Source organism: Cyprinus carpio, chromosome A9 (genome assembly GCF_018340385.1).
Source record: "Cyprinus carpio isolate SPL01 chromosome A9, ASM1834038v1, whole genome shotgun sequence".
Classification (NCBI taxonomy): domain Eukaryota; kingdom Metazoa; phylum Chordata; class Actinopteri; order Cypriniformes; family Cyprinidae; genus Cyprinus; species Cyprinus carpio.
In genome coordinates, this window is record NC_056580.1 from 758,040 (window position 1) to 782,882 (window position 24,843).

At 37.7% G+C, this 24,843-nt stretch overlaps 1 protein-coding gene across 2 annotated transcripts in view; it reads left to right on the forward strand.

Annotated features, from left to right (window-relative positions):
• Nucleotides 1-24,843, forward strand: part of LOC109065484 (activin receptor type-1C-like) — a 75,180-nt gene that overhangs the window by 232 nt on the left and 50,105 nt on the right. For both annotated transcript variants that reach the window (XR_006160732.1, XM_042763105.1), the window contains exon 2: nt 11,976-12,206. Coding sequence is in view for 1 of the 2 variants with exons in the window: in XM_042763105.1 (XP_042619039.1) it covers nt 11,976-12,206 (231 nt within the window). In the remaining variant the exon portion in view is untranslated. The remainder of the gene's footprint in view (nt 1-11,975; nt 12,207-24,843) is intronic.

Sequence of the window (24,843 nt, forward strand, 5' to 3'; positions counted from 1 at the left end):
TATATTTGCGGCTTCAACATTAAGTAAAGCTGAGTTCATAGTCATAATAATATGTTCTGTTATCATAATATTTAGATGACATTACACTGCTGTGAACCTATTGACTGCCTCATTCTGCTATGATTGTGCTTAACTAAGTTTTTTTAGACTGATTCAGAGCATTATCTAATGAACTCGTTATGGTCAAAAGATCAGACCAGTGCCTAGGGAAACAGGTGTTCACAGGTGTGTCCAGTTCACTTTAAAGAATTTAAAGGCTATTTACTTAGGAAAACACGTCTCTAAAGGCTAATTTACACTGCACTGACAGACACTTACCAACGGAGCTTGTTTTCACTGACTGAACATGTTCAATCTGCATTTATGATGTTCTGTAATCTGGTTATTGTCTGGTTAGCATCTGTCAGTGGAGTGTGCGTTAGTTCTAAGAAAGCATTTACATTTTACAGATATAAGTAAATGGCCAATTACAGTATGATATATTTATTTCAGTGCAGTTGGAATGAGAAGGAGCAAATACATGAAAAGAGTTATTTGACCTTTGTGAGGCAAAGTATTAGTGAATATTCAACCTAAGTATTTCGATATTTCGATATAGATTGCCATAAAAAATTAAGATTAAGGTAGCAGTAATAATAATGACAACAATGCAGTGTAAATTACGATTATAAGTCTTGTTTGTTTGCCTTCTGCAGTTTGTCTAGCACAAAAGAGGCAAATAAGCTAAACAACAACAACAAAAAACTTGGCAGGGTGCCTCAGACAAACAAAAACTCTATAAAATACAAAAAACACTTTAAAACCACTTTACCACAAATTTGTGATGATGATCTTCAATAAGTTTTTAATAGCATTTTACCAGTTTGTTGTGATAATTACAAATGAAAGTGAAAGTGAAAGTGACGTGACATTAGATTGCACAAACCGTCTAGAAGATTCAAATGAAAGTGAAAGTGAAAGTGACGTGACATTCTAAGTATGGTGACCCATACTCAATAGTGCTCTTTTAACCCATCCGAAGTGCACACACACAGAGCAGTTTGTTGGGCAGCCATTTTATGCGATGGGTTCTGCCTGCTCAAGGGCACCTAAATGGTCAAGGTGGAGAAGAACTTGGTGGACAGACAAAAGGCTGACTGTCGAAAAATGTATGGACCAAGGCCACGACTTCCCCAAATAGATAGTTTTGGACTTTGGTGGACAGACAAAAGGCTGACTGTCGAAAAATGTATGGACCCATCCTACAGGCGATACAGGCAGTTGCCTGGAACCCTAAAATGCCTGGATGATCTTGCGGTGAGAAATACATGTAACAGTCTTAGTACGGTTACTGCTGCGTAAAAAAATTTTCAGTTAACAAAATACAATCAACAGCATATCTATCTCACAAATGACTAGTCGCAAATTACCACAGTGACCGTAAGCCTAAGAAAAGTAAAAGATAACAGTATTTAAAAACAGTGTTTTAATCTGTATAATTTATTTAAGTTGTGTATCATTGCTGAAGTATTGATATTATTATCCACAGATTCTAAATCTTCCTCAAGTTATCAGAAAATCCACAAAATAGGTAACAGAATGGATTGCTTTGCAGCTATTTGAGATTCTTTCTGTGTTTAAATCATGTTTGAATGGCCAAATTCGTTAAAGCATTAAATGAGAATGGTTTGGTCTATCAAAAAGCTCTTGATACATTTTTTGGCAGCATAGTCTGGCGATAATCTGAGTCAATTTTCATGAAAATTAAAAAAACTTAAAAACTTAAATTAAAAAAATTAAATAAAATCATGTAAAATGATGTCATAGGATACATTTGACTTGGCATGAGCCAGCGAATCAGAAATTAAATTATTAAAAAATTATTTTGTTTTTATAAACATTATCATTGTCATTTAGCAGTCACTTTTCATCCAAAGTGACTTACAAATGAGGACAATAAAAGCAATCAAATGGACAAAAGAGCAATAATATGTAAGTGAATCCTACACATAAGTGCAACTCTGATAAGTGGCATTACAGGGTTTGAAATAGAGACTCCACTCACTTGCTATCAAGTCAAGTCAAGTCATCTTTATTTATATAGCGCTTTAAACAAAAAAGATTGTGTCAAAGCAACTGAACAACAATAATTAGGAAAACAGTGTCAATAATGCAAAATGACAGTTAAAGGCAGTTCATCATTGAATTCGGTGATGTCATCATGCAGCTCAGTTGCTATGGTTAATGATCAGACTTTCCTCTATCTGTGTGCTTCTAACTTTCCTATGAACTGTTCAATGGCTGCCATAGACTAAAGAGCAAAAAAAGAAGAACACTTGCAGTACAATAACAATAGGTGCCTACATAACTGCTGCTTGGCCCCTAATAATTTGATACATTTCTGTAGAGCTTTTCTTAGAGACTCCAAGCATTTTACATTGTCAAAGCACTTTAAAAGAGTCACAGCATTCAGACCTGATACTTAGGTCTTAGAGTCTTTTAGTTTAGTGGTTAGTGATCCAAACTCCTAATTCTGAAGATCAGAGTTTGGTTCGTAGAGGCTGTTGCATTGCATTGTAACTATTACATTGTAAAGCTTACTAAACCTCTCCTCTGGGATAAATAAAGCACGCTTGTTCATCCCAGATAATACCTTGACATAAAATGCAATAAAGAATATGTTTGAATGTTTGTTTTTGCACATTTCAGCTAACCACAGTGATGTCTTCTGCTTATATTTTTTTCTCTGTTTAATGTTTCAGTTGAGGTATTTGTCATAGTGTATTATAAATGGAGACATTTGCTTCATATTTATAATTCTATACCATCAGCTTGTTATATCAGAACCCTTATGTCAGTAGACCTAATCTATTTCAACAGCTAATTGATGGAATTAATTAATTCATTAAATAATTATTTATTTATTTACAAGTGTGTTCACATACTGAACAGTACCTATAGCTGTTATGTACAAATGTTTATCTGTATTTGTAAGAAATATTCTCCCCTTTTATACTGAGCATATTTCAGATTATAACTTCAGATTTATGAGCTTGTTTTCAAGAGTAGGCTACATTTAGCCTACATTTAGCCAATGATTGTGTCTGTGCTGTATTTGGCATCTCTATGATGAATGAATTGGTTGACTGGTATATTAGGCTTGTAACAATTTTATAACAGAAGTTCTGTCTAAAATGAATTAGTTTACATTCTGAAAGACTACATGGAGGTGATCATTTTTTGTCACAATGCATCTTAAATTAATCTACACCACAACAATTAGATTAGAAATAAGTGATACATTTTTACAGTTACTAAGAAATTTTTATGTACTTTATATATCAGTCCATAGACCTAGATTACATCTGTAAACCTTCGGTTGAAAAGAAATGCCTCAGAAAGAGGCAGCGCACACATATACAGCCATACAGGTGTGTTACAGACACCCTTAGACTTAGATTATACTAAGCTGCATTATAGAGCTTTTCACTGCAGTCTGAGAGTAAGAACCTGCTTACATAACCTAAAAACCTCCTGTCACACAACACAAATAGCAACTGGCCATGGGTTCTAAAAATATAGGTTAACAAGATTACTTGTATCACTACTTGTATTCCACTGGTTTATTTAAGGATGTTTTTTGTTAGGCAAAAAAAGAGTCAGTATCCTCACTGATCTTGGTGTTGGGGTGTTGGATACACCATTGCAATAACACTTCAATGTCAAATGACTCAAAATTGTATAATTTTGAGTTTGTATCACCTCTCATTATTTATAAGTTGAACTGTGGAGTTTTTGCTTTTACGTAAAATTAAAAACTAATAGTTTAGATTTACTGTATTAAAAACACAGGCCCCAAAGTCACTCGTTCAGAAGATGTGTAATTGTGCCCCCGATTGTATAACAGTGAAAACATGAAAAGCAGTAAAAACTTGTCTTTGGCGGGGAAGCATTGTCTTCTAAAAGATGAGATAACTCGTCAATGGTGGGGAAAAAGTTAAGACCAGACCACATTTTATGAGTAATAAATGCAGAGATCGCTAAATTTTCAAATTATGGGGGAAACTAATGGGAGTACTGGTGTATATTGAGCAGACATAAATCATCCTGGCAAAGATGAAGAATCCTTAATGAATGCTAGTACTTGAGGGACATTACTGGCCTGTTGTTTCATATTAAATCCTCCTGTGGCTACGAGATTTTGTTAATTTGGATGATTTTGCCCTGGCTTCTTCCTGGCAACTGAAACACTAAAGTAAGTTGTCCACACAGAATGGTTTTTTATGCTTTCTCAGACATATTCACTTGAGTGACTAGAGAACTGATCTCGATCGAGGTCTCTCCAGAGGAATCGTAAGAGTAGGCTGTCCTCTGGTAGGCTGTGCTCTGGTAGCACCTGCACATTATGAAACATGCCTCTAATGTCACTATGACAGTATGTTCATAAAACCTCAGGAGGGCAGACATCAGAGAAAAGCCTATTATGGGACCAGGGAGGAGCAACTGGTTGATATTCTTTCCTTCATGTTGAAATGAACAGTTGAACATGACTCTGTTCTTGATGTTATCCTGCCTCAAATGGTGGCACTCTTAGACCACCATTCTTTAGAATGATCCACTTGGTTAGGAGGTATCTCTTGTGCATATTCTGCCTCCTTTAACTTGTTAATCTCCAACTGGTTGGCTGCTGCCTTTGGATCTCTGGCTAACCACTGCCCTATTCCTCTGAGAAAAGGCAGAGTGGTATCTGAGGAGGCTGGTTGGAGAATCATTTTTCACTCATAACAAGGGTGTGGCATATCTGGCTTCTCCATCTACCGTAACACTAGTAGTCTTGGACTCGATCAGATAAATAGCCTCTTGATTTTGCTTCAAGTAAGCAATGACTTTCTTACAGTGGTAAGGGTATCTTGTTGCAATCTCCCAACTTGTCTGTACAGGTCAGTATATGAGCCTGAAGTAGCTGTGAAGACACTCCTGGCTCCAACGGTGATGCTTAATGTCTTGGGTAGGACTTGGTTGTTTACCCTAGGCGGGTCTTGATAGATGCAGGGCTGTTAGGCAGGCCTAGATGGACTGGCGTTCTGGGGTAGAAAGTTGAGGATAATCCAACCCTGTAAAGAAGGAGTTATTGGACGGCTTCTGTCTGTGGCAATTGTAGACCCTGTAGATGGTTGTATTTAAGATGATGTGATGAGGTCTTCGCAAGGTATATGTCTCTGGGGCACATCTAGTTGACGTGGTCTCCGCTGACATTCAGAGCTGTAGAGGTCGTCTCTAGGTGCTGATCCACCATCTGGTCTGGATATGTACTGGATCTGGGTGGCTACAGTGTCCATGTGATCTGGATACAGACTTATCTGTGTGGCTATGGTGACCTCAGAATAAGAATGAAATAGACTAATATTAGCACAGATGCCATTCTTCTTACGCTGTAACAAGTACATTGGGTGTTATGGGAATTGTTCCCAGTTCCGATTGATCTAATTAATGAAGCCTAACAATCATTTAATGGATTTGAATTATAGTAAAGTGATGGGTCTTTAATCTGTATTTAAACTGACAGAGTGTGTCTGCTTCCCGAACAAGTAGATTGTTACAGGGTTTGGTCGCTAAGTAGGAAAAGGATCTGCCACCCGCAGTTGATTTTGATATTCTAGCAGGGAGGGATTTTGACTTGCAAAGGCCCCGGGACCAATTATCTCCAAGGCCCCCCATCCCACCATACAATTCCCCCCCCATTCTTTCTCTGCACATTTGCAGTAATAAAAAGTGGAAGTTACGATCATGAATATTCAAACCGCTATCAAAAAAATATTTGCCACTAAACAACTCTGTGACAAACATCACATAAAGTTTAAACATTAGATCATCATGTATAAGAAAATGCAATTTAAGAAAACACACAATTACACACAATTGCCCTTTTTGCAGGCCCTGACAATTATACAAACCAGCATGGCTACTGAAACAATTTCTTACAGGAATTTCTTTCTTGTCTTCCTCCTTGCAAAGTCATCCACCACTTCATCGAAACTGAGATCTTATAAGAGTTCGGACTCCATGGCCATGAGCGACAGAAAGCTGAGATGTTCTTGGTACATTCCCGTTCTCAGATCGTTTTAAACTCGAGACATTTTAGAAAATGAGCGCTCTCCCTCGCAATTCGTAACTGGCAGTGTTAGGAAAAGTCTTAACGCAATGTACACGTTTGGAAAAGTTGATTGTAAATTCAGATTAATCATTGGTGTTGTTTACAGTTGGTCTAAAGATTCTAGTCTTAGAATTTAAAAAACAGCTATAGCCAGTCGTCCAGACAAAGATTTTATTAAACGTTTAATATTTGCACCAGCAACTATCGATATATTCTGGAGATGCATTCCCTAGGCTGTCAAACATCATTCATCCTTATTTTTCTGATTTTGTCAAGCACATCTTCTTTTTTTAGTGTTTCCTTTGTAATAGGCGATGCGTTAACATTGCAAGTTAATTGTTTTAGGCTATTCATTTTGTTCTGCAGATGGAAAAATGTGAAACTGCATTCTGTAAAAATCCGGAATATGATGTGATTTATCTCTTTTTTTTTCCAATAACATTAAGCATCCTTTTATTTCAACCTGGAGTCTAATAAATGTTAAACAGGAAGAATAAAATCGTAGCTTATAAACTGTACTTTTAATTATGAATATATAGGCTTCCTAGACTGTTTTAAATAGGTCTAGTCCAATGAATAAAAAATCAAACATTTGTAAATAAAATAATTTTACTATATATACACTTTAATTATATCAAATATATTTGAGGATATATGATGAGGAAGTATCTCTACAACTCTCAAATGAAGTCATAGAGTTTCCGGTGTTGGCTGTTGGGAGCGTTATTTACTGTAAACTGATCAAATTAAAATGAAAATAAATACAATTTTAAATTATTTTTGTTTTCGGAATAAATCAAGCAGTATTTTATATTTTGTTCTAACAGGTAATAAAGAAAATTAGCATTTTTGCCCAGAACGAACTAATTAGTTTTTAAGGCCTGATTTGACAATAACAGCCTACATTATAGTTTGATTTATAGCAAAAAAAAAAACAAACAACAACAACAACAAAAACCCCCCTAGAAATGTGCTACATTTAGTTACATTAACTAAATTAATCAGGAAATTAATGACACATTCACACAGGGCTGCATTTCCCAAAAGCTTCGTAAGCCTAAGAAGTTCGTAAAAATAAGACTGATCTTAAGTCGTGGCCTAGTGGTTAGAGAGTTTGACTCCTAACCCTAAGGTTGTGGGTTCGAGTCTCGGGTTGGCAATACCATGACCGAACCCCCAACTGCTCCCCGGGTGCCGCAGCATAAATGGCAATGACTTGCTGACGTGCACGAAAAACAGCAATGTATTGGACCCAGAAATAAGGCTACTACAATTACGAGCCATGCAGACAACTGCATTTTCTACTGCAAAATATAAGTAGATCAAGCTAGCCTATATAAATACCCTAAAACAAATGTGTTCATTATCAGCAAAACAGCATAAATTAGATTTTTTAAAAACCATTAATATAACCTATTATTTGGTCAGTGTAAAAGAATGAATCAACTAATTCTAAAAGTATTTTATACAATTTTGTTTTTATGGATTTTTTAATATATTTATTCTAAAACATAACAAGGATATTGGATGATTTTTAGTAAGGTAAATTGAATGGCAGAAATGGCATTTATAGTCCGTATCTCCTTAATGTCTTGTACCTTTAACGGTGTTAAAGATGGTGTCACGTGGATGGGAATATGCATGGAAATAATATGCAGATGAGGTTATGCATAGTAAAACTAGGCGTTGTAAGCTTCATATATGGTTTCGGGGAGGAGACGGGGTAGAAATGCACGTACACACAATCTTTCTCTGACTAAGATTTACAAAGGGATTTTTGCGCAGATTCTGGCATACAAATGGTTTTATAAATCTGAAAACTTTTGTGCGTGTGCAGAATCTAGCTTTCGTGCGTACATACACTTTTAAGATGAATTCTATGTAAAGTTTTATAAATGAGGCCCCTGGTCCTGGAACTATACTCTGATTACTATTTTGGAAATTATTATGTGTTAAATTACTCCTTTACTAAAAAAGAAATCAAATTACAGTAACACATTACTAAGTAATGAATTACTGCCCAACACTGATGGCAAAGTGGTTAGGAACAGGATTTGAAATTAACACCCGCCAACCCGCCAAATGCAGGTAAAAATCAGCTGTGGCTGGTAATGTTGTCAAATCACTAGCCAATATGTAGGGCTACTTTTCTTCACTCTTTAAATCCTTGGGGAAGTTAATGTAAGCCAAATCTGCGCAGATTTAGTGCAAATACTGAACTTGTGAGTCATCATGATATATTAAATACAGACTAATTGAGCAGCATCTGCACATACTTAGCTTACTTGAACATACACATGCTGGTTTCCTTTGCATTGAAGCAATATCGAAGACTCCAAAAAATGACTTAGACACTCTGTGATTTTCTTACTGTCCAGCTGAACTGTCCTGATATCATGCACGTTGATTCCAGCAACGTCTTAAATTTGATCATATCAAATCTAAGGCCATAAAAGTCTTAAACGGTACAACAAAGTCTTAATTATGATTTCAAGAGGTCTTAAATTTGGGGATGGAAAGACAATAATTGCGATATAGCTTAATGTGACGATTAAACTTCAAAAGGCTATGATTTCATTTTTTGTGATCAACTTTTTTTATTGTTTTTTATTCAACAAAACATCCATTCAAACAAACAAAACAGGGAAGGGGGAGCAACAGACATATTCATATTTTTACAATCTGAAAAAAAAACCTTTTATGGTACTTCTTTTATATAATCAAAAATTTTGAAAGAAAAACATTGCCATGCATCGATGGTACTAGGTTTAGCCTTGTTCATTCATGCTATTAAAAGGATATGATTTCATTGAACAAATATGAGCACTGCATGTTTCAAAGTCCAACGGCAGGACACTAGCGAAGTCCCAGTGCATGTCCTGTGAACGGCATCCTATGAATACTAAACTGTTAAAGGAAAATGCATCTTGCACGGTACTGCATCTTAAAGTGACAATATATGTTTCTTAAAGTCAATATATGCATTCATTTTGGTAGTCCTAGCTAGGTACATGGCAAACAGGCTAGACCCTACAAAAATGATCCTGCAAAAAAAAAAAAAAAAAAAAAAAATCTAAACATATTTAGACAAGGAAAATGTATTTATGTAACACAATTCTTACACAATGGTAATTAAAAGTGCTTTACACAAAACGGGATTAAAATAATCATAAAATAAAAACAACAGATACATAAAAAATACAAATAGCATTATAATAAATAAAAATAATAAAAGCAAAGAATAAAAATAATTTGTCTGGATTTAATCGTGGCTACTCTTTTAGCACATCTGAGCTATTCTGGAAGCTGGTTCCAACTGCAGGTGGCATAATAGCTAAAATTGGACTAACCTGGCTTTGAGTGTTGGCATGATATTTCTAACTGACTTGATTCTAATGATCTGAGTGGTCTTCTAGGTTTCTATTTAGTGTGCATATCTGCACTGTTTTGAGGTCCTTGGCCATTGAGTAATTTATAAACAAGTTTTAATGATTTAAAATCAATTCTTAATGTAACTGGAAGCCAGTGTAAAGACCTGAAGACTGGTGGGATATGCTCAGTCGATGGGGTGACAAGGCTAGGTAAATCTATTTTACAAACAACCTGTAAATTGTACAGTTTAAAATGGTAAAACAAATAAATTAACAAACAAACAAATAAAAAACAAACAAACAAATCTGTCCTTTTCTGTAGATTTAATAAGTCCACACTTTTTCTAAAATCTGTTTTGTACGTTTACTCACAACATCAACCATGGCCATATTGAAGTGCCTGATCCAAACAAGATTTCAGCTGAAACGGACCATTTATCTGGTCAACATGTTGTGTGACAAAACATTTATTCCCTGATATGTGCAATGCATTTTCAAACCAGACATAGACATATTTATTTTTCTATACTGTCAAAACAAGCAACACAACTATCAATGGAGGATTTCATTTTGCCATACAACACCGCAAAATGGCTTGATTTTATGTAAAATATTTTATATGAATGATATATTCATTCATATATTTATGGATAATAATGATAATAATAATAATAATAATAATAATAATAATAATAATAATAATAATAATAATAATAATAATAAATATGCTTTTTTCAATTCATTAATTTTATATAATAATGGTTACATATAATTGTTTTCACTGTATGGAGGGCCAAATTACTCAAAATCAAATAGTTAAATAAATGTTGAATTATATAAATAAATCGTTAAATGCTTAATGAAATATTTAAACACACAAATAAATGCATAAATAAATGCAGAAATGCATAAATAGTTAAATACATAATGAAATATTTAAACAGAAATAAATGCAGAAATGCATAAATAAATATTCATTCATTCATTCATTCATTCATTCATTCATTCATTTCTTTATTTATTTACGTATTTATTTATCCATTCATTCATTTTTTTATTTATTTGTTCACTTGTTTATGTATTTATTTATTCATTTATTTCCTCCCTGCACATTTCATTGTGGGCACGTCACTCAGTGGGCGGCGTCACCTTTCAAACTCGATTTATTTGGTCTTTCTAATTTGGGCGCCTTTTTTTTGTTTTTCGCATCACGAGCTATGGCCGAGGATGTTACGGTAAAAGATCTGTTGTTGAGTTTTGCAGATGAAGTTATCAATCAAAAATGACAATTTTAATACAAGTAGAAAATATCTGGGAGATGTTGGCTGCCGGAGTAAACAGAGCGTAAGCAGCGCATATTTTTTTCGGCACCCTCAGAGTATTCACACCGCATGTAGAGGTGGCGAGGCAGTATTGTTTTTGATCAAAACTGACCTGATTAACATGAAAAATAACACATTTTCGAGTAATAAATACATTCATGTTTCACAATCACCATATGCAAAAATAAAATGCATGAAAACACATCACTACTACAAGTTTTCTGCCCAAACTTCAAAGGCCTGTTTAAATTAATAAAACTAGAGGCATTTGTTAACTTTAAGATTACTTTTTATAATGTAAACTACCTATATGCAGCATGTTATTTACATATGTGTGTAAGACAGAGGGGCACAAGACGCATCACAACAGAGTATACTGGCCATATCATACAGTACATCAAAGCACATGGCACACCGTGTTCGGAGGAGAATGCTGGAAAATATGACAGCTCGCGCATCCAGTGTGAAACAGGTGCATAAAGCCAACGTTACTATCGTTGACAGCACTGATTTCAGCCAACATCTCCCAGATATTTTCTACTTGAATTAAAATTATGTCATAGTCAATGTTTTGATTGACAACTTCATCTGCAAGAGTCAACAACAGATCTTTTACTGTACCATCCTTGGCCATAGCTTGTGATGTGAAAAACAAGAAAAAGGCGAGTTTGAAAGGTGACGCCGCCCACTGAGTGACGAGCCTACAACCATAACCCTGAAAATGAAATGTGGAGGGAGGAAATTAATGAATAAATAAATAAATGAATGAATAAATACATAATTAAACACATAAATAAATGAAGAGATGAATGAATGAATAAATAAATAAATATTTATATATTTATTTAGGCATTTATGCATTCATGTATTTAATTATTTCATTATGTAATTCATAATTTATTTATATATTTCAACATTTATTTAATTATTTAATTTAGAGTAATTTGGCCCTCCATATTACTGTGCCTAAGGAATTTTATCTAAATAAAAGGATATATATGTATATATATATATATATATATATATATATATATATATATATATATATATATATATATATATATATATATATAAAATTTATTTTATTATTATTTTATTTTTTATATTTTTTTTTGCCAAACATCAATCTGTTAATCTTTTTTTTCTCAGCCTTGAAGTGTGTGTGTCACTTGTGTGTAAACCACACCTGTGAGACGGAGGCAGAAGGAGCATGTTGGAACTCAGTAATGCTTATAAATGGGAAGGAGAAGGCAGTGAAGTCTTGCATGTCCCCATCACAGCTCAAGGGTCAGGTGTTCTGCCACAGCTCCCGAAACGTCTCCAAACGCAACTGCTGCTTTACAGACTTCTGCAACAATGAGACGCTGCACCTCAGTCCAGGTATGACAGGCCATTTTCATCTCATTCTGAAAATGTCTGGTTCTAAAGAGTGCTATATAGATTTAAGCATTGTTAATAGTTTTGTTTTGACTGTAAGGCTTTTGTGTGCAGAATAACAAATCTTTTTTGCTCAGTAAATGGAAACCAGCAACGTCTTAAAACCATCATGTCTTGGTCTCTCAATCACAACACATTTGAAGTGTTTATCCTTTTCTTCCACCAACATGACATAACAAGGCTGGCTGGGTTACTAGCGGATAGCCGAAAGTTATTAATACTGTGTGTATCCTAGCAGGGCAGTTGAAATCCTCTGTGTGTGCAGCTAACAGGTTGAGTCACACAGGACTGTTGCCTTGAGATTGGTGCACCAGAGTAAAGGTCAGCAAAGGCAATCCTTTAAAAAAGGACCATTTTTTTTAAATGGTCCTTTTTAAAAGATTATCATATTTTCCAACTTTAAAGTAGCAAACGTAGCATAGCCACAAAACATCATGACTACATTCAGGGACTCCAGTATTCATATTAGTGGTTTCTGAATTTTGAGGTTTTCATTGGGTGAACTATTGACTTATTTTGAACTGGAATGACTCTGATGATGTCATTCCCACAAAAGATGGGGAATTGTCAAAGACTAAAAGTTTTAAATTGGAAGTTAGGATAGTGAGCAGACAGTGTCTAAGACAGTGAGACAGTAGGCTCATGGATCAACTATGGATCAACAGTTTTAATGACATCATACTGCGCTTCAGCTCATCAGATTTTCATCACACATACATTTATATGTATATCACACACACATTCATAAAAAAAAAAAAAAAAAAAAAAATATATATATATATATATATATATATATATATATATATATATATATATATATATATATATATATATATATATATATACTGACGACGGCGATGTTGATGACATAGAGGCAGCTTGAGATCCAAATGCTAGAAGTATCATAGATGAAGAGACAAGCAGATTTTGTGCAAATGTGAGATCAGTCGATTACCATGATGGTGGTGTAACCGTTAGAATTGGGCAGATCTGTGATTGAGTCTATTGATAAGTGTGACCAGGGTCAATGCGGGATTTGCAGGGGCTAGAGCAGGCTTGCTGGAAGTTCGCAAGGGGTTTTCAAACAAGCACAGACTTACAAGCCTTGGCAAAATTAACGGCACCCCTGTTGATATTCAGCCATTAGAATGCATTACATTGTGGTTCGGTGGATTCCAGGATGTCTAGAGCTTAGTTGTTCTTGTTCTTTTTTATTTTATGTATATGAGGTTGTTTGGTTTAGTACCGATTGAATAATTAAGGTTAAACTACTGTTACTTGTCTGTATGTTTACATCAGGGATAGGCAACTTCGGTCCTGGAGGGCCACTGTCCTGCAGAGTTTAGCTCCAACCCTAATTAAACACACCTGAACAAGGCAATCAGTGTTTTCGGGATTACTTGATAGATACAGGCAGGTGAGTTTTATCAGGGCTGAAGCTAAACTCTGCAGGACAGTGGCCCTCCAGGACCGGAGTTGCCTATCCCTGGTTTACATTATCCTTGCCTGTAAATCGATATTATTGATACATTGCTTGTCATATTGTCTGACAGTCAGATTGTGTGTGTATGAGTGAGCTGGTGTTTATTCTTGTTGTTGGTTCCATGTATAGCATAACTGGTAACACTTTATAATAACTGCACACTATTAATCATTAATTAAGCATTAGTAAACAGATAATTCATAATTTATAAAGCATTAATAGACATTAATAAGTAGTTTATAAATACAGATATAAACGCTGTATTATTGATTTAAAAGCATATCTATAATGTGTTTAATAACTTTATTGTCATACTTTATTCATGATCAATTTATCATTTCTCAATGAAGTATAGCATTATTTACAAACCAGTTATTTAGGAGTTGCCAGTGATTCATAAGATCACAAGAAATTGTAAGTAAATGTAGTACATTCAGGTAGTTATAAAGCATTTAGTAGTGGTCAGTTAACTATTTATGTGAGCTCATCTAAAGTGAGGACTAGTTATGCCTTGTAAAGCATTTATAAAGGATATTTAAAGGCTCAGTTATCTTCTAAACAGGAAAAAGGAAACAAACTCAACACAGTGATACAGAACATAGAAATATTAACAGCCTTTAAATCTCATTTGTAAATGCTTTACAAGGCATAAATAGTTCTCACTTTAGATGAGCTCACAAAAATAGTTAACTAACAACTACATATGTTTTATAACTACCTGAATTAACCCTGAATTACAGTAGAAATACATGTTAATAAACTATTTATTAACACTCTATAACTATATGTCTGAATAATATGTATGAATGCACATTTAAATAGAAAAACAATCATTTACTTACAATTTCTAAGTGATCTTATGAACCACTGACAACTCCTTTATAACTGGTGTGTAAATAATGCTATACTTCATTTAGAAATGATAAATTGATCATTAATAAAGTATGAAAAAACAATTATTAAATACATTATAGATATGCTTTTAAATCAAGTATAAAGCATTTATATCTGTATTTATAAACTGCTTATTAATGTCTATTAATGCTTTATAAATGATGAATTAACTGTTTCCTAATGCTTAACTAATGATTAATAGCATGCAGTTATTATAAAGTGTTACCGCATAATTTTTAATTGAATGCTGATTTTTTATTTATTTTTAATTTTTTTTGTATTGGGATAGAACTATATGTATTAGATATAGCGTAAATTTATATGTAGTTTAGGGCATGTATGCATTATTTATAGATTATTTATTTTATATTTTTAGAGTGACAATTTTACCAGCAGTCCAGGGACTGCATTCTGGCACATTGTAAATGTATGTATTATTAATGTGCATTGTCCCTGTCAAATAAACCTGGAATAAAGATTAAATAAATAAACCCTTGAGCAGCTCACTCTTATAGGTGAACGCTGCTTGCAGTTGAGATACTTCTGCTGAATCCATGTTAGGCGAAGTATTCTGTGACGATGATGATGGTGACGACATGAAGGCAGCATAGGATCCAAATGCTAGAAGTTTAATAGCACTCAGTGAGCCAATCCAAATCACAAGAACATATTGTAGATGATGAGATTTTGTACAAACATGGGATCAGTCCAAACAAACAAACAAACAAACAAAGCAGTAGGTGTAATCCAGCAAGCATTAGTCAAGCAAGGCAGGCACAAGGGTCATAACGATAGGGCAAAATACACAGAAAATAATGCTCGGTAAGCCAGTACTTCGCAATGAAAGAATGCAACAGAATGGTTTAAATAAGTTGCCACACAGGAAGTAACTAACGAAGAAACAAACAGTTCAGTATTCGGGAGAGGGCTCCCTTAGGTTTTCGGAAGGATGGCTATATTTGAATATACACCTCTATCTGAATTTGTTTTGAATTTGTTATATGTACAGTGTGTGTGTGTGTGTGTGTGTGTGTGTATAGTAATAGTATATTAATACACACACACACACACACACACACACACACACACACACACACAGTACATATAACAAATTCAAAACAAATTCAAATAGAAAACAGTTCATTTAAATTGAAAAATATTTCACATACTGTTTTTGCTGTATTGTGGATCAAATAAATGCAGCACTGGTGAGCAGAATAGACTTCTAATAAAAAAAAAACAACAACAAAAACAAACAAACAAACAAAAAATCTTACAGATCTCAAACTTTTATATATATTTGGCTTACACTTTATTTTAATAGTCCATTTTTAGATGTCCTACTCACAATGTGTAACTTTGCCACTAAATTTCATTGTATCCAACTCATTTTATGACTTTAAATAATCTAGAAACTCTGATTAATGTTTGTTGCAGAATTCTGAACAAATTTACATGTTGAATGTAGGTCTGATTTGATGGGGCACTACCCCACCTGGCTCTATATTAGCCACAGCTGCTGAAAAGTCAATCTCACAATTGTGCAGTAATTTACTGCATTTCACGAGTTCACATTTACTTATAATTAAATAAAGGTTATGCGTATTTGGCGTGATGTCCGGGGAGAGAGCTCCGAGCCCGGCAATACTCCCGCGCCCGGGGAGTCCGGCCCAGCCCAAAGTGCTCCCCTGAGTGCTTCTACCTGAGCTGGGGTAGAAACTTGGCCGAAGGTGTGAGATCGGGTTGTCGGAGGGATTCTGAATGTCGAGCGATAACGAAGGTAGGACGTCCTCTTGAGCTGATTGGTAAATGGTGTAATCACTAATGATGAACTGGCCGTGTTAATTATCCGTGCATGCTCCTCCTGAAATTTGTTTATGAAACATCACTTCACGAGTTCACATTTACTTAAAATTAAATAAAGGTTATGCATATTTGGCGTGCTGTCCGGGGAGAGAGCTCCGAGCCCGGCAAGACTCCCGCGCCGGGGCATCCACCCCCCCCCGTGTGGGGAGAGGGGTCTGAGCTCGGAGTCCGGCCCAGCCCAAAGTGCTCCCCAAAAAGCAATTAGAACAGATACGCACATTTACTACTCCCCAAAAAGCAGGGCTTAATGTTAGATGGGTGCTGGACGTCCTTTGGTATATAATTGTTGCGGCAGTGTCTAGGAAAAGAATTTGACTTCCGTGGAAGCGTCCACTTGAAAGAGAGAGATGACAACTCCTGCACAATAAGCAAATATTGCGGCAGTAGGGAAGATAGAAAAGGCTCCTGCGGGAGTTGACACTGCTGCACCAGTGGGGAAATATGGAAGAGCTCCTGTGGGAGCAGGCACTGCTACGGCAGTGGGGATATATGGATAGAGGCTCCTGCGGGAGCAGCTACTGCTGCGGCAGTAGGGAAACACAAAAAAGGCTCCTGCAGGAGTGGGAACTGCTACGGCATCTGAAAAGAGAAAATAGCTTCTGCAAAAGCTAGCACTGCTGCAGCAGATTAAAATACAGACAAAGGCTCCTACTGGAGCGGGAACTGCTGCGGCAGTGGGAAAATAATGGAAGAGCTCCTGCGGGAGCAGATACTGCTGCAGCATCTGAAAAGAAAACTCCTGTGGGAACTGCTACGGCATCTGAACAGAGAAATTGGCTTCTGCTGAAGCGGCTGCTGCTGTGGCATCTGAAAAGAAAAAATGGCTTCTGCGGAAGAGAACACTGCTGCAGATTCAAATAAAGTTGAAGGCTCCTGCTGGAACAGGAACTGCTGCGGCAGTGAGGGAATTTAGGCAAGGCTCCTGCGGGAGTGGGAACTGCTGTGGCAGTGGGGAAATATGGAAGAGCTCCTGCAGGAGTGGACACTGCTGCGGCAGTGGGGAAATACGGAAAGGCTCCTGCGGGAGCATACACTGCTGCGGCAGTGGAGAAATATGCAAGAGCTCCTGCGGGAGCGGGCACTGCTGCGGCAGTGAGGAAAAACAGAAAGGCTCCTGCGGGAGCTGACACTGCTGCAGCAGTGGGGAAATACGGAAAGGCTCCTGTGGAAGCATACACTGCTGTGGCAGTGGGGAAATATGGAAGAGCTCCTGCGGGAGTGGACACTGCTGCGGCAGTAGAGAAAGATAGGAAAGGCTCCTGTGGGAGCGGATACTGCTGCGCCAGTGGGGAAATATGGAAAGGCTCCTGTGGGAGCATACACTGCTGCGACAGTGGGGAAATACAGAAAGGCTCCTGCGGGAGCATACACTGCTGCGGCAGTGGGGAAATATGCAAGAGCTCCTGCAGGAGCGGGCACTGCTGCGGCAGTGAAGAGCTCCTGCGGAAGCAGGAACTGCTGCAACAGTGGGGAAATGGAGAAAAGCTCCTATGGGAGCGGGAACTGCTGCAGTGAGGAAATGGAGAAAAGGCTCCTGCGGGAGCGGGAACTGATGTGGCAGTGTGGGAATTAGGTAAGGCTCCTTTGGGAGCAGGAACTGTGTGGTAATTAGGTAATGCTCCTGCTGGAGCTGCAGTGGCAGTGGGGAAATCTGTAAAAGCTCCTGCTGGAGCGGGCACTGCTGTGGCAGTGTGGGAATTAGGTAAGGCTCCTGTGGGAGGTGGAACTGCTGCGACAGTGTGGGAATTGGGAGGGGCCCCTGCGGGAGCGGGGTGCTGCTGGGACAGCGGGAGTGGGGATGGGCCGTTATAGATGGATTAGATGATGTTAACCCTCTGGAGTCTAAGGGTATTTTTGGGGCCTGGAGAAGTTTTGTCATGCCTTGACATTTGTGCTTTTTTCAGTTTCTTATAAATATCTAAATGGCTAAAGTCTAATCTCACTGTAATCAGCACAAACTAGGCTATAATAATATGTGAGCAGCATGTATGTACATGATTGTGTTTTTGAGAAAAAAAAATGGTTATGCGTGGTTAGTGAAAAACTAAAAATGTTAAATCACTTGAATAAGGCAATAAAAAAAACACATACAGAAAATTGGTTCCCGGGAATTTTGAGAACTGGAGCTTGTAGCCTAGAATTTTTTTTTTCTAAATGATGTGAAAATCATCTTGTTTACTCACTTACAGAAAACAATAAATTGATTTAAATTTTCTAAGACACTTTTTGTTGGTAAAAGTCATATGCGAGTAGGCATCAACTATCATGAATTCACACCTGAGAAGACAAAGGCCTGCATAATGAGCTGCATAATGAGCCGTTCAGTCAGCTGTGTCACTGAGAGGGATGAGTTACAAGAAAGAATGTGAGGACAAAATAAATGTATATAATTTTATGTTTGTAGTTTATTTAAAATATATTTAATTATCCCACAACATAATTTAATATTCACATGTGAGTGCAGTTAAACAGTTTAATTAGGAACAATCAAAGCTGACTTTCAAACTGAATTTTTTGCATCATTACTCCAGTTACACAATCCTTCAGAAATCCCTTTTAACAATCTTATTTTCTACAAAAAAAAAAAACATTTATGTTATTAATATTATTATTATTATTATTATTATTATTATATTATTATTATTAATGTTGAAAAGAGCTGAGAATATTTTTTTTTTTAGGTTTTTTAGGGGGGATAAATTGAAAGAACAGCAATGATTGTTACATTTGTTTACAGTTACATTTATTGTTACATTTATATTATTTACATCATCAAGCTTTTGAATGGTATAGTAGGTGTATATTGTTATTGAAACTTCATAATATTTCACTTGATGATACATTTACACAAAAAATATATTTTAAAAAAACTTCTTAAAAAGTCTAACTAGTAAAATGTTTACACGTTATGCGAAAACTACTAGTACAAGTATATAAATAAATAAAAAGAGACTTACTCATGTTTCTGATCTCTGCTGAATAAAGTGCTTCATTCTTTTTTTCTGAGGAAATCCAAATCTCAAATCCTCAAACCACATCACATATTTTTGGGGTGAATTATGTCTTATTCCTCTCATCGCGAAGCAAACAGTAAAATAAAAAAAACTTGAAGAACAATCTCGCTGCCTTGTCTTCTGTTGTGTGGGCGTATTCAAAAGCCGCGCGCGCTTCAGTGAAACATTTGAATCTCAAAAGCGCGCTCGGCGCGTGGGGCGTGTGGTCGCATTAGAAGATAATGAAGGGAGACATGAAAAACGGACATCGTGTGTTTTCATATGGATTACTTTATCACAGAATATTTGTTTTCGGCAGCACTTATTTAGTTTAAAAGTAGACATGTCAGGCTTTCTATAGATATCTCTCTCATGTCTCTGTGTTGAGTATTTACTGAGTTACAGTTCATTTTAATGACGCATTTGTAACTGAAGATCAGCGCAGACAAAGGCTGCAGACAGCACTCCTTGTTTGTTATCTTTATTTTATAAGTGCACAAAGTTTTGTTGTTATTATGTCTGTATACAAAAAATAGTAGACCCTTTACAGATTCGATTGATGTATTGCTCTTATCTGTACGATCAAAACTGAAAGTGTAATTTAAGTTCTTTTCGGGGTTATCAGGAGAAAATACCCCAAAACGCGTATACGCGTTAATCGACTTCAGAGGGTTAAAGGTTGTTAGCTATGGTTGTTCAGGAGTTTGAGTGAACAGGGATGGACGGGTGTTAAAGTGGTCAGCTGTTGAGGGTTCGGTGAGCTTCTAGATCTTCAAGGCCTCTGCCCTCTGACAAAATCTGTGTCCTGATGTTGCTGGCTACAGGGGGTGGTTCCAAGGCGAGAGTGTTCGGAGGGATGGGCAGGGGTGTAGCGGAGGATGGAGAGAAAGAGGGGCAAGCATGCGGGGGGGAGGAAGGATAACTGCCGGAGCCGCTTGCGGGGGCATGCTCACACTTGGGACCAGTGTTAATTTAGTCAATGAAGATGAATAAAAAAAATATTCATCAACTAACATATTTTCATCCCAAGATAAAGATAGACTAAATCAAGAATGCCTGTCAAGGTTAACGCTGCTTGGGATGGCTCCAGGGGTGGAAGAAAGGGGAGGAAAGAGAGGGGGAATGGCGGGGCCTGCGCCATTAGCGGAGGCATGCTCATACTTGGGACGGCTCAGGGAGGGAGCGCTGAGGGGAAGAGGTAGGGGGGAGGGGAATGGCGGGCTTCAGGGGGAGGGGAATGGCGGGCTTCAGGGCCTGCGCCAGGAGAGTTTAGAGGGATGGGTGGGGTGTGGGAACGGAGAGGGTGGGGGGAGCATGAGAGGAGGAGGAAAGATAACTGCTGGAGCCGCCTGTGGAGATTTGCTCACGCTTGCGGAGGCGTGCTCACACTTGGGATGGCTTCGAGAGTGGAAGAGGGGAATGGCAGGCATTGGGGGCCTGCGCCATTAGCGGAGGCATGCTCACACTTGGGACAGCTCTGGGAGTGAAAGAGAGAGGGAAAAAGAGACGGGAATGGCAGGCATCGGGGCCTAAGCCAAGAGTGTTCGGAGGGATGGATAGGGCAGAACAGAGAAGGAAGGGGTGCATGAGAGGAGGAGGAAAGATAGTTGCTGGAGTTGCCTGCGGAGACATGGTCACGCTTGCGTAGGCGTGCTCACGCTTGGGATGGCTCCGGAAGTGGAAGAAGAGAGGGGGAAAGAGAGGGTGAATGGCGGGCATCAGGGCCTGCGCCATTAATGCAAGCAGCCTCACACTGGGGTTAGACTGTAGGGCTGCAGGCCATGAGTAGGGGAGGGGGTTGTGAATGGGTCTGCACCGCTATCGGAGGCATGCTCACGCTAGTGTCTGCTACGGGAGCTGGAGGCCACTGAAAAGGAAAAAGGGGTAAGTAGCAGCAGGAGGAAGGTCTGAGATGTGAGGGTCTGTGTTGCAAGCGGAAGCAGCTTGCCACTTGCTTCACGTGCTGTAGGCCACAGGAAGGGAATCCTAAAGACCCTGTGTGCAGCCTGTGTGCAGTTTACTACGGGAGCTGGAGGCCGCTTAACAGAAACATGGTTATTAGTAGCATGAGGGAGCAGAAGAGTTCTGGGCATGTTTACAAATGGAGGCTGCCTCACATTTGCTTCAGCTGCTGTAGCTGTAGGCCGTGGGAAGGGCTTGGGGTGTATGATGACTTGAAGAACCTGTGTAGCCTGCACTGCTAGCAGAGGCAACCTTATGCTAATGTCTGCTACGTGAGCAGGAGGACACTGAAAAGAAAGGGGGTTAGAAGTAACAGGATGGAAATACTTGGATGTGCGGGCCGGTGTTGCAAGTAGAAGCAGCTTCATGCTTGCTTCGGCTGCTGTAGTTGTTGGCTGTAGGAAAGTAGAAGGGTTAGTAACATTTGACGGGGCAAGCTTAAAATGCCTGGGTAGCCTACTGTGTAGCCGGTTTAGCAATTGGTTGCCTGATTTGACAATTCCTCAAGCCTTGTCCACATTAATATGTTCCTGTTGAAAAGCATCTTTTCCTCTCGTTTTGGCCTTTCAGCCTTTTTAAACACTCTCCAGAGCAGATAAATTTGAGAATGCTGTTTTCACGTTGTAGTATGGACTGTGGAAACAGAGGCTTTTGAAAACGATGAAGCATGTTTAGTCTTGTAACACATCAGGGTTTCCCACACATTGATTTATTTGTGGCGGGGCGCCATAGCATCAAAACTTACCGCCACAAATAGATTTCCCAAAAGGCTTTGAATTTATTGAATAAACATGAGCAAAAACCGATAAACATGAGCAAAAACCGATGCGGGTGTTTTTATATCACTGTATTTCAGAAGGAAACCGACTGTATTTAGAAAATTTTTGATTTCATTCTCATTTCATTTTGCATGTAATGCTTGATAAGGCAGCGTTTGTGAGCTCAGCGCTGTTTTGCAGCCGTTACCGGAGAATCCTGTATCTCTCCTGCTCTTAATGCGCCTCCTGCTGGCAGAAAATGAATTTGCATTTATATGTATATATGGGGGCGGGGGAGTGCCGCCACAAATAGAGTGTAAGGCTGTGGGAAACACTGCACATCGTACCAATAGACATATTTGTAGCAGTAACGTTAATTTGTAGTTATGTGCTATTCACTTTCATGCTGTTTCTAAAGATATTTACTTTGTACTCTTTTCATATTGCAGTCCTAAAAAGACAACAGAAAATGTACTCACGATTGCTGTCCTGCGGAAAACACGAGGGCAGTTGCGTTTAAGATCAATTCTGAGTGAGTGCGCCAGTTAATGGTGAAATATTTCCATAAATAAATTGATCCTGCCAGAAGAATTGCATGAAACTTATGTCTGTATCATCTTGGTGAGGTTTATACATGCACAGTAAGGCAAATGTAATGCCTTCGGACATTTCAGTGTGGATGACAACTCTAAAAATGTATTAAATTGCAACACACGGTCTGCGCCGCTAGTGGAGGCAGCCTCAAACTGCTCTGCGGCCGAAAAAGCTGGGGTTGAAATGCTGAGCCGCGGCAGGAAGCGAGTGAGGCTTTGCTGCCGTGCGATCTGGGGTGCGGCCCAGGCTCGTTGAATGCCTGCTGCTGCCGCGATCCAGCGCTCGAGGAGAGCCGGGTCTTTGAGCGGGACAATGGTGGTGTTGAGCGAGGCGAGCTCGGGGCTTTGCACGGTCTATTGGCCACAGCGTGTGGCTGGTCAAGAAGAGCAGTTGTCGCGATAACGCCTGGTGCTCGGTGGCCTTGTTTGGCGGGGTAGGAGTTATCATGAGGCCGGCAAATGCGGCAGATCTGAAAAAATCCCCTGTATAGATCTCTTCGTTGGACGGAAAATTGGGTCTGTGATAAGATGGCAACAGAGCGCACCGAATGCTGAAAGTCGAGCCATAACGAAGGTAGGACGTACTTGATTATTTATAGGTGTTTCCTCTTGAGCTGATTGGTAAACGGTGTAATCACTAATGATGAACTGGCCGTGTTAATTATCCGTGCATGCTCCTCCCGAAATTTGTTTATTAAACATCACTTAATGTGTGAAAGTCACATCATATCTTGTAGCCAAAATCTAAATCAGTAACTTATGTTCTTAATTAGCGCTTATGTTCTTAAATATATTATATATTATATATTACACTGTTATTTAGAAAAATAATATTCCCACAGTTATGTTTTTTTAGGAGTTATGCCATATTATGACAAACATTTAAATTAATTTTATACAAATGAATTATTACAGTTCATTAATATTTATTGACTAGAGTGAAATCAATGTTATGTAGTGGGTGCATTCTGAAATGTAAAGGTTCATTTCCATTATCTGCTTGTGCATAAGACATTGCTTGTGTTTCTCCCAATGAAAGAATTGGCTAAAAATTAGATTTTCCATGAAACTATTCCAGTCTTGGACAATGGACAGTGAATGTTCTGCCTCTGTTGTTGTGCAAATACATTTTCACAGTTATTGGTGCTGGAGTTCATTAGGTTGCAGGTCAAGCATTGTGAAACTTAAGGCCCTGTTGAAAATATGACACACAGCATCTGTAACATCGCAGGGCACAGAACTACAATTTCTGTTACCATGGTTACTGCTATTACTGCATCTTAAGGCCTTGCATAAGATCTGAAAGCCTCTATAATAATAGAGGAGGTTGTTTTGATGCAGTTTCCACAAGCAAGTTGTAAATTTTCAATAATCTTAGTACTTATCTCACTATCTCAACAGATCATTAAAATTAAAACTTTCAAACATTTCAGTAATTTCATAATTTTTTATTAATTTAATTTATTTGCATTAGTACAAAACAAAATCACAAAGTATCACAAAGAGTTTCACAGTACGAAATAAATATTAACTGTAATAACTGTAATGAAAGAATGAGATCAGGTTTTGAAAGATGTGAAAACTGCATAAGATGTAATTCAGCTGAAAAAAGGGAAAAATTATGCAATTGCTTGAACAAATGTGTGTGTGTGTGTTTTTTTTAAATTTAGGGTAAGATTTAGTTTAGGTGGTACATTATTTTGGAACACGATACAGTATTAACTTTAGTGCCACTCACCAGACATTTACAATAAACAACATAAGAAAATTCTGCCATATTCACGTTTATCATTTAGGATAAAACTGAATGCAGTTTTTAGTACCACTCACTGGACTTTTCGCTTTGAAAATGTTGCAAAACATCTAAGAAACAATGTAATATCTTTTTGTAGAAATGTCGACACACACGTTTCTCGTTGCAAATTATGAATGTCTGAAGATTTTAAACATGGGGTTCCTTTGGATTTACTCGTATCGGACAAATCTAAAAAAAAAAAAATTATTTTTCTTTGGTGAGTGTGTCTTTATGGT